This window comes from Varanus komodoensis, unplaced genomic scaffold (genome assembly GCF_004798865.1).
Source record: "Varanus komodoensis strain SLA01 unplaced genomic scaffold, ASM479886v1 scaffold15, whole genome shotgun sequence".
Classification (NCBI taxonomy): domain Eukaryota; kingdom Metazoa; phylum Chordata; class Lepidosauria; order Squamata; family Varanidae; genus Varanus; species Varanus komodoensis.
In genome coordinates, this window is record NW_025335440.1 from 9,209,891 (window position 1) to 9,221,100 (window position 11,210).

Consider the following 11,210-nt stretch of genomic DNA (forward strand, 5'->3'; position numbering starts at 1 on the left):
TATGCTTCATTTGTCCTATAAGGAAAAGTTAGTTGAGATGAACTCTATCGCATATGAATGTCACGTTTGCCTCGAAATCTCAGGTTTCTGAAGACTTCAGTTAGGCTGATGCAACCAATGTATTCCTATTCACATTGTTGGTTAAAGTATTTACATCTCATCTTCCCATTCCTGATTGGGCCTTCAAGGCAGGTAACAACCATCATAAAAACCATGTCAGTAAAATGTAGATAAATGGCAGCAGTAACCGGCCAACAGGTATTAAAACTTGTCGTAGTAAAATGCATCCGTAAACAATATTGTTTGCTCATCCTCTTCTTGGGCAGAGATGCTGGTTCGACGTGGATTCATTCTCCAGGCAGACCTGCCCACCAATCCCCTGTGTGGCAAGGAACAACTTATTGGTTACGTAATAGTATTTTCCAGAATACGGAGCAGCTTTTTATACAGCCTTTTCCAACCTAGTGTCCTTTAATGTTTCGAAATTCAGCTTCCATCAGCCCGGGTTAGCATAGTCACTGATCAGGAAATCTGAGGGTTGTAGTCCAAAAGATCTGGAGGACAGTAATTCCGCTCTAGTGCTTTCGTTCTTCTCATGATGACACTGTGAGGGGTTGTCAGTCCTGTTCTTACTAGCTGGTGCCCCGAGACATTCATAACTAAGCAGCTCTTGAACCCAGAGCTTTCCATTTTACACCACATTGCCTCACGCCTCTTACGATGGCAGTTTAAACCAAACATAGTTTTACTCAAATGCAGGCTTGTAAGTGGCCCTTTGCTTGGCCACCTGTGGTGAGTAAGAAGGGTCTCCAGGTGGCCATTTTGAAAACTGCCAACGTCGCAGAACACCAGCCAACTAAAATATTATTTACAAGAGATCATCAACATTTGGGGAGGAGGCAATTCAGAGGCAGGGGAGGAATGGGGAGATACAGATTTGGCTGCACAGTAGGTTTTGCTTCATAAGAACAGTTTTGAGCACAGCAGCATTAAGGCATGAATACAATTGGTGTGACATTTGATGTGGCATCTTCTGTAAAGACAGCTGCGGGCAATTAAACGAGAATGACACAGCATTCTGATCCGGTTGCTCTGTGTTGGAAGTGGAACTAAGGAATCCCTCTCCCTCCATCCTGGAGAATTAACACCAGATAGTTCAGGTGCCCTTTAAATTGGCTCCAGAGGGAGCTTGGCCAAAGGCAAGAGAGAATTATTGCTGATTTTCAAATGGCAAACTTAATTTGAACACGTTAATAGTGTTGGGGGTAAATAAACATGGCAGGGTGCATAAATCGCCTGTTATTCCCCTTTGTAGCTTTGCAAAACTATCAGTCTAGAGATGTTTTTGTACGTAGCTCTTTTTCCAGTTACTGGAGGACTAACATGATCCTTTTTGATACGTTTTCAAAGCAAGGCATGAAGCCGCTGACTCGTGTTCATGATAAGGGTATGCAAAGAAAATCTCCCTTCGCCATCTCAACTTGGAAGTTGTCCGCCCCACTTCTACCTCACTAAACCTATATTCAGAGGAGGATGAAAGCTTTTTCGTTGCTGTTAATGGGGAAGTGCAAGGAAGTGTCCTTCAAGAAGAGTGCTCAGCTCTGAAGAATTGTGTTGCTAAGTATTTCTTACATCTTAGATTATGCAAAGCATGTGCATTTTATTTATGATCTTACTTTTCTTGCCTTTCATGGAGCTCTGAGCACCTGGGTGCTCAGTCCTGGGTGATTGATTGGGCCGGAACTCTCAGCTTCAGCAACAGGATGGTGTCATGCTGGGCTTATCCATTTCTCGCAGACAAGTCTGCTTGGCCTTGTTGGAGCAGAATGGGGAGAACTGGGTTGCTTTCCCCCCCTCAGATCTTTTTTCCTCATTGAAGACCATTCTGTGGCTTCCCCATCACACAGAGAACTTGATAGGACTTGGAATACAATATATTTCCAGGACACTGGGTTGAAAAAGGCAACTTTAACACTTCAGTGTTTTTGGTGTTGGTTCTCTGTTTTTGGTTTTCTGTGTTTTGTGTGTTTGGGATGAGGGATAAAGAGTAACATAGAAACTGTATTGAATCGGAGTCTTTGCTCATGTAGCCCAGTACTGTTGATACTGGTTGGCAGCATTTTTCCAGGTCTTTAGGCAGTAATTTTTCCAGCCTTACCTCGGGATGGTGGGGATTGAATGAGAGATCCTTATATGTCTTCTCTTAATTTATTTTGGAATGCCCCTTTTCCCTTTTGCTGGTTTCCTTCATATTGTCTTGCCCCTGCTGAGGAATTTTACAATTCAAGTGCCATAGCAACACAGTCATTTCAGGAATTGCAGCTATGCGTTTTATTAACATTTTCTTAGGCGGTTTGGAAATGCACCATTCTTCAGTTTGCAAGTGGTGTTGCTGCCAAATGCCTGTTCACTGGCATGAATCCCTGTGACTTAAACAAAATGAACGTTTTATGAAAGAGTTGACTTGAAAGTCCCATTATTCACACATTAATAACTGGGGATGACAAAATTTATTTATTAGAGCTATCTACTGTCTCTTCCTCCTGCTCCCCATCTTACCCCCACAACAACCCTGTGAGGTAGGTTAGGCTGAGAATCTGTGACTGGCCCAAAGCCACCCAGTTGGCTCCATCGCTGCGTGGGAACTAGAATCTGGAGTGTCTGAGTCCCAATCCTGCACTCTTACCACTTTACCACACTGGCTCTTCCAAAATATTTGAAGGTAGTGTGGAGGAAATGATAGTGTAAAATGAAAGGCAAATATTGTTTAGGCTTGATTTGGATTACAACACAGTTACTTGCTTTCGGAGGGGAAATGCTTAGAACAGGGCTTCATGCAAGAACTTAGCATGTGGGTTCCTTGCAGGAAAGTGGCACTCTTACATACTCTAAAAGATTTGGGGGAGAAAATGTACCTTCAGGTTTTGATTCAGGGTAGGGAATATTCCTTCACTACCAAACATTTAGGGAAAACCTAGGTATTGTCAGTCGAACAGAAGCTACATTCTGACCAGCAGCCTAAAGTGATGCAGTCCAGGAAAAGTTTTCCCAGTGCAGCTTTCTCATGTTTTTCCTTGGAGGACTCTTGCAGTCCTGCTATTTTAGATCTCATTTCATTGGAAATTGTGGGGCCTCTCATAGGTCAAAGATCAGCTATGAATGACCTCTGTGCTGTACACAGGGATGTGAGCTACGAGATGCTACTGGAGTGAAGGCAGGGCTTCCCACCCCGTAACCTTAGGCAGACCCCAACTATTTTATATTTATTTTCTTAGCATAAACAGAATACAAAAAAGAACTAGATAGTTAGATAGTAAAATAGAATAATGTTGCCAAAGGATTTTAAACAATTACAACTAATACCTTCAAGCTGACAAATTTATCTTTCTGTCATTCAGCACTCTATGGGAGTTCAGAAAAGTTGTTGTTTTGTACACCAAAAAAGATTTCAATCATTTTAAGTCAATTATAGATCCTCAACTGCCCTTTAAAGAACTCCCTTTTACATCCCATTAATTGTACTGTGTATAATAGAATTTCCATTTGTTATTAAATTCTTCAACTGGACATGAGTATGGTGGGCGTGTCGTGAGCAGAGCCGGCTGGAGCCGGGGGTCAGACTAGATGGCCTGGGAGACCCCTTCTGACTTGCTCTGTTTCTTTGTTTCTATATACATAGTTGATTTTGCCATCACTGTGTAATCTGCCAGCTTCTTTTTCCATTCTTCATTGTTGGGGATTCTGGTGATTTCCATTTAGAAGCAATTGTAATTCTTCCTGCAGTTGTCATTTATTTAAATAACTCTGACACATTCATTGAAAATTGAAGTGGGTACATCCTGTGTGTGTGTGTTAGAGAGGTGAACATGAGTGGGACTGAAGCGAGACCTCTGCAAAGTTAAGCAACCCTTTCCACCTTTCTGAAGCACTGTTCCATTTGACTAGGACAGTCCTCTCATGCATTGATAATTACTGGGCCAGCTCAACAGCATTGATTTTACTGCAGTGAATCGTGCCTCTTATTATTGTGCATAGAAACAGAGTGAGTCAGAAGGGGTCTCCCGGGCCATCTAGTCTGACCCTCAGCTCCAGCCGGCTCCGCTCACGACATGCCCACCATGTGCATGTCCCGCTCACGACATGCCCACCATCTTCACAGCTCTTGGATAGTAGATGTTGGGAGCGAGACAGAGCGTGGCTTTGGGCACTCTTTCTCAAGGACCACTGGCTGGGTTTCAGAAGAATCAGAATGTGAAGCAGATGAAGAAGGCGTTTGGGAGGAGGGGCCATGCTGACATGCTGAGATGAGAGAAGCGGAGGCACATATCTCAAGGCAAGACTCCCCACATGGGCAGGCAGTAGTGGTATCAGTGTTCTAAATCTCTTAATTGTCTGATTCCAGATTAGCTAACTGGGTAGGTAGACTTCAGGTTCCCTTGGGCTCAATTAAAAAAAACCCAAAAACTAGATCTTCAAGTTCCACTGGCTGGAGCCAGGGGCAATAGCGTGTTTCAGAAGCAGAGCCTAACTTCCTGCTGCCCCTGCATAAACAAGCATAAGATCTACACCTGATTTACTATGGATTATGTTTTCTAACAGCCCAGTTCAGAAGGGGGAAAAGCCTTTTTGTTGCTATTACTAAACAGTGGAGAGTCAGAAAGAAACTTGATGCGCCTTTACAAATCATTAAGCTGTCTGATCCTGATATAATTTATGCCCTCCCCTGAACAAAAAGACTGCCACCTCCTTTCTTGCAAACTTGATTATAGTTAGAGAACTTCCCTAGAAGCTTGGCTTTGGGCCCCTTCCCATTTTAAAGCACAGCAGGGAATTCCTGTTTCAGCAGTAGCAGTGAGACTTTGGAACTCCTTGCAGGGGGAAGTTTACTCTGTACCCTCTATGTTGACTTTCAGGTGCTGTTTGGAAGCAATATTATTCTATAGAGCTTTGGTGCCTTCCATGGTTGAACATTTTCCGTTTGATTAGTTGAGTTTTACTGCATTGATTTGTTGACATATTCTGCAGCTACTCTTTATTCTTCCTTACTCATGTTAGGGTTTGGGAGTCTGCTTTTGAACCCATTTGATTTATCTGTCCTATCTGAATTTTGCTAGCTGCTCATAAAACAAAGTATCAATACGTTAAAAAGTATTGGACTTCATAACCATAATGCACTCAGGAACCATGCATAAATATAAAATAGACATCGTGGCATTTATTAATGTCATGTTTGTAAACAGCAACTTTTCTCTCTGAAATACCATGGAAAAGGTTCAGGCTTCTGTTCATATGTATTTGCAATGAAAAAACTACAGTTTGTACTCATGAACAGTTTGTAAGTAATGCAATGCATGGCTGGTTTTGGATTTGACAGATTGTTCTAGAAGACAAAACTGCTATTAGGACACCATTTTGAATCTCCTTGCAAAGAGAAACGACCGATCTACTACTGAATAGCATCTTCCTCACTTTGCACATTTGTGTTTCTTTTTCTTCTTGCAGGGAGTGGCGCGACAGCAGTGGTGCAAGCAGCCTATTGTAGTCCGAAGAAAGAAAAAGTGGCGATTAAGCGGATCAATCTCGAGAAATGTCAGACCAGCATGGATGAGCTCCTGGTACAGAACCGCTGTCCATGTTCTTCCACAGTTCGTGTAGGCTCTCTAGATCATTGTGGCTCTAGGTTGGTGGAGGAATGCCCTTTGTGCAGGCAGTTGTATACCAGTAGGAACGCATGGTCTGCAACCCTTGCTCAGTGCCGTAGTCTTCCCACAGTCACGTTCCCACTCAGGGCTCCCCAAACCTTGAGCTCAACCTTTCTGTTCGAATGCCTTCCATGTACATTGTGCTGTTCAACTCGCATTTCCATGGCTCTTGATCCTTTCTTGATAAAGTTGTCACACAGATTATTAGGAACTGAATATTTGCCAGTTCAGGGCTCAAAAGGCCATTCAGAAATTTCTGCAGTAGAAAACATAGATAACGCTTCTAATTAAATACCTTAATCTCCTGCCGACCCCATTCCTCCCAAATGCCTAGTATTCCATTGACTAATGAATGAGGCAGCAATGAATTGGTATTTTTCTTCTTTTCAAAGAGTTCCAATTAGGTGACCAGCTGGGCAGTTAGTCTTTGTTTATCAGCCTTTTCATTGAGAAAGCAAATCTGTGCTTGCTTTCTTCCTTGTGTCTTAAACATAATAAGTGAGTTTTGAATCCTCATATAGCTTTTTAAAATTACGGCTTCCTGGCCAGAAAGATTTTGATTGTGAATTCCTTCTCCATTCTGAATAATGGTGGTGAGATATTGGACAAGGGCAACTCTTAAGAACATAAGAAGACCCACTACTGTATCAGAGGTCCATCTTGTCCAGAATCTTGCCTCTCAACACTGGCTAGATACTGCGTTTCTGTTGCAATGGTAATATTAATAGGAGACCCAAGTTCATGTGTGTGAGCAGTATGCATTTTATAGGGATGTTTTGTGTCCTAGATGCAGTAAAGTAAAGATATGTGCAACTGGGCATAGCTCTCAAAATAAGGATGAACAGAATCTAAAGTTTGCAAGATTGCAGCCCTTAGCTTACCATGCTGGAAGAATGGCTCTCCCTCTTCTGTATTAGCAACTATTGAAGTTGTGTGTTTTCCACAGCAATTAAAGAGTCTTGAGGAGTCATTGGCCCACTTTAAGCAAACCTGAGTGCACATTTAGACTATCCCTTGCAGGGTTGATTTTGTACTGGCGTTTAGCTTGGTAATCCATTTCCCTGCCTGGTTCCCAGCATATGTTATACAATGACGAGTTGACAGCATCTGAAAGTCTCACATTGAGTAACCAAACCTGGAATGGTGAATTTGGACATACCTGGGATAAAAAAAGACAAAGGTTCCAGTTGTTCTTTCTTTTTAAAAAGAAATCAGTTGCTCCCTGTTTTTCCATTAATTGTTACAGAGACCTGGGTGATGCTTCATTAACTTTTCCATCTAGCAGCTGATTTGCCATTGTGTGAAATGAGTGCTGGACTGGATGGACCATTGTGCTGAGCCAGGATGGTTTTTCTTATGTCTGTAACAAAATGGGAAAAGAGAGGAGTGGTCTGTGCATTTCATCAGGCCCCTTGGTTAGGTGAGTGCATGGGTCGCAGAAGCGACTCTCTGAGACCGAAATGTTTGAATTAGGGCTATGACATTTGCTTGCTTGGTTTAGTCAACTGAATTTAGTAATACTGCATTCTTTTCAAAGGCTCCCATGGTGAACTGGTCAACAGAATCTTGTGATTATAAGTACCTGTAACTGAAACAAAACCAGTGCTGGTCAGGTGTATCCCAGAGGTGTTTTCTCATTTGATTAAACAGATAGGAGGGAAGGCCTCTTCTCAAATGGTGGTTATGCCCAAAGCATCTGCTCTTCTGAAAACAGTGCTTTTTCCTTGTCGTTTCACTTGTAAACAAGCCTAGGCAGACAACTCATTCAGTTAATAACCTGAGATTTTTTTTTCTTTTTCAAAGAACCAAAACAAAAACTTTAGCAGAACAATCAAGTAAACTTTAGGGAAGAGAGGCAAATTAAGAGGGGTTGAATTAGTGCCTCTTTCAGAGGACAGCTATTCATATGCCCCCCCCCCCCCACGTACTGTTTGAGAGCTGCCACTCTTGCAGTTCACTGTGCTGCTGATCAGGGGAGAATCCAAGCCCAGCTACCAGCTTGCAGCGCATTCCTTTCTGTCTCCAGGCAACAAAATCCTAGCTTTTGTGCAACTTCAAAGCCCTGGCCCTTTCCACCCTGGGTCGCTGGGGTGGGACGGGAGTAGACTAGTGAGCTGGTCAAAATGCATTGACCACCTAAAAAGAAGCATTAAAAACCATGTTGGGCTAAGTTAGTCTTGTGAATGGAGGTACAGACCCTGTGGTCCCAGCCCTCCATCTCCTTCCTACCCAGCTTCCTTTCTCAGCTATGCCATTGAGACTTCCTCTGCTGGCTATGCAGAGGTGCTGGCCCTGATGGCTAGCAGTTTCTCCTTCCCTGGTTTTTTTTGGCATTTTTCATTTTCTTAACCAACTTAAAAGTTTGCACTCTTCTCTGTTTTTCGACCACAAAACACATTTGTTGGTCCAATGTCAGCCAAGGAAAGAGGGGTGTGCGTGCAATTTCCCTCCATTGTTTCATGACAGGTACAGATTAAACACTGTGCAAAAGAAACTTTGTTAGAATTAAACGATTGGTTAGGCCTAGAGAATGACTTGCTCAAGTGAGTTTAATGGCTTGAGTTGGCATTTAAATTCAGATTTCCTTGTCTACCACAGCAGCCTGCTCCAAATGTTTCTGACTTCAGATCCTATAAGCCCCAGCCTATGGAAGTTGTAGGTTGAGGCATCTGGAAGGTACTGCATAGTCTCCAAAACAAAACAAAAACAGGATTCTGCTCTCCATTCTGCCCTAAGTCACCTCAACTAAAGACTAACAGTTGTTCAGAAAGATGATTCTGCCTGGGTGGTGATGGTCTCCATAAAGGGTTAGCTGTACACTGATGTACTGGAATTACATGGCCCAAACTGTACTCCTTTTCTGGGTTGAGATGCACCCTGATAATTTATGCCTTTTGGAGTTACTGGTGTTTTTATGTGACTGCTATAGATGCTGAGAGAAGTATTTCACATTTCATGACATGAAGGACAACCTTTAAAGGAGCCAGACAGTTGCCAGGATGGAAGGCAAATCAGATTGGTTAAACTGGACAGCCATCTGAGAGGGATGATTTAACTTGGAGTCTTTCACTGAGCAGAGAGTTGGACCTGATGGCCCCCTACCAACTTTACTATTCTATAATAAACCAGCCCCCCATTGAGAATTTGGACCATTTTGTGAAGCGTGCTTGAACTAGGCCTGAGATAAGTGTCCAGGGACATTTTATGGCCGCCTGACTTAGCTCTGGGACTAGTTCAAGTTTGACTCTGGGGTCTGTACTGTCATGGATGGGAGCATCCTCTTAACTATATTTTGTAATATAATGGACAAAAGTGGCCTCCCAGTTGAGAAACTCTCCTTACCATGAGACATGAATAGAAATGCAAAAGTCTGAGGGAAAAATTGTAAAAAAAAAAAAAAAGCCCTTTTAAAAAGTTAAACAAAACTCCTGTCTATTTTCAGGGCTCTGTGTGTGTGTGTTTCAAATAGTTTTGGTTTTATTTCCCATTTTCTCCAGTATTTTCCAGGCCTTCCAATATTCCAGTGTTGTCCAAGCAGTGTTGTCTCAAGACATTCTGTTGCCTGGAGCAGAGTCCAAATGGACTACCTTTAAGAAATCGTGCTATATTATTTAGACATCAACCCCTTCCCTTTATTTCTGCCTTAGGCACACCCCTCCCATGAAATGTATGGGGTTGACCCTTCCTTCAGTAGCTCCATTAAGTGATTTCTCCCCACCCCATCATTGAAGTCTGACACTGCACTAATAACAGCTGTCAGGGGAACTGGACAAAAACTTTGGATTGAAACTAATACTGCAGCCAGTGAATTCCTGAAAGGTATCAGGTAGGAACTTGCACTAACTGGACTGAAGATTAAATTTAGGGGCCCAACAAACAGCAAGAATCTTTACAGCAGCACTGGAGTGCAAATTTGTCTACGTGTGCGTTGGGTGACGGGGCTGAAAGAGCTGGTGCACACTTGACAGTTTTGTCAAGGACTTCTTTTAATTAGCTGTTCAAGGAAATGTGGCTCTTAGGAGCTTAAAATGGTCTTTCTGGTAGTTGGCTCTACTTCTTTTGAGGCTTTCAACCAATTAATGATGTTTACTTGATGAATTACTGGCCAGCTTAACAAAATGAATCAACTGATTTATTTTCTATATTGATTAGTTTGCCTATTACCAACTCCAATTTGAACCTCTAAGTGCATTTTTGAGATATTGAAGGGAAAGAGAACTTGCAGCCTTTTCAGTAAAGGTACTATTAATAGAACTTACAACATAATTAATTAAAGGTACTATTCTTAGAAGGAAAGATTCTGATATTAATCTTTTATAAATTACCCATTAAGGCATGGAATGTCAAGCAGAAGTTCCTCTAATTTTTCACACCAGTGGTTAATCAGCTAAAGCTGCAGTGGCTTGACCTGTGCATTAGGCTGCAGCTGTAGTTCTTTTTAGCATCTCCTGTGCTGTAAAGTTTCAGGTGACCCAAGCTGAATCTGTATCACAAACCTCAAAGTGTTTGGAAGCCTCTCAAAATGTCCTTGTGCACCTGCGGTGTGTGGCATATAGCAGCTAGGAGCGCGTTAGTGACTGTAACAATCTGATGCAGAGGTTTAAAAAGTTAGGCAGAAGTCCTTAGAAGTTTGCCTTAGATTTATTTTTGATATCTCGGAAGCATTTAGCCTGGATCCTGTTAAGATCACAATGTGTACTCCAGGAGCTGTAACACAGTTGTACTGTCCTCACACCTTGCGATCATAGGGTAGGTGACAACAGTGATGTGTGAATTATTAAGGTGTGCATTTCTTGATGAAAGCCATCTTCATGCATAGCAGTGGTGTTTTAAATTTAGAAGGCTGGGGCTTTCCGACACTGGAGATTAGCCTGGGGGATTTAGCATAGAAATATGCATGCAGTGACTCAAGGACACCTTGGCTGTTGGGCTGAGCAAAGGAGAAAATGCTGTCATTACTGCATTACATATCTATTAGCAATATCGCTATACAGTTCATATCTAAATATTAAAAATCATGTTTTAAATATACAAATAATGCTGACTATGGTAATTAACAATGCAGATCATTTTTAAAAGATAGTATCCAGAACAATTCCAGTCACCAGAAGTAATAATTGTAGATACATCTCACCAAAATTGGAATTCTTTGTCAGACATCTGTGAGTACAACAGTTGTAATTTTGCGGTTAGAACTTGTGAGTGGACTGGTTAAGAGGGTATTCCCAAGCATGAGTCCCTTCTCCGGGAACCCTCCATGAAAGAAATTAGGAGAGTAAGTACTCGGAGGAGGGCTTTCTCTGCGGTGGCGCCCAACCTATGGAATTCACTCCTCAAAGAGGTCCGCCTGGCACCGTTGTTACTGGTTTTTCGGCGCCAGGTAAAGACCTTTTTATTTAAACATCATTTTAATTGTTAAAATATATGATCTGGCCAGAGCAACTTCTTCTTCCTTCTCTTTTCTCCTCCTATATTCTTTATTTACTTATTTTATACTGTTAATTTTAA

At 42.1% G+C, this 11,210-nt stretch overlaps 1 protein-coding gene across 2 annotated transcripts in view; it reads left to right on the plus strand.

Annotated features, from left to right (window-relative positions):
• The window catches only part of OXSR1 (oxidative stress responsive kinase 1), a 93,902-nt gene that overhangs the window by 14,270 nt on the left and 68,422 nt on the right, over positions 1 to 11,210 (plus strand). Inside the window, exon 2 of one of the 2 annotated variants that reach the window (XM_044424601.1) lies at positions 5,503 to 5,615. In XM_044424601.1, the coding sequence (XP_044280536.1) occupies positions 5,503 to 5,615 (113 nt within the window). Of the gene's footprint in view, positions 1 to 5,502; positions 5,681 to 11,210 lie in introns of those variants that run through there. The other variant, XM_044424600.1, reaches the window with a different exon arrangement.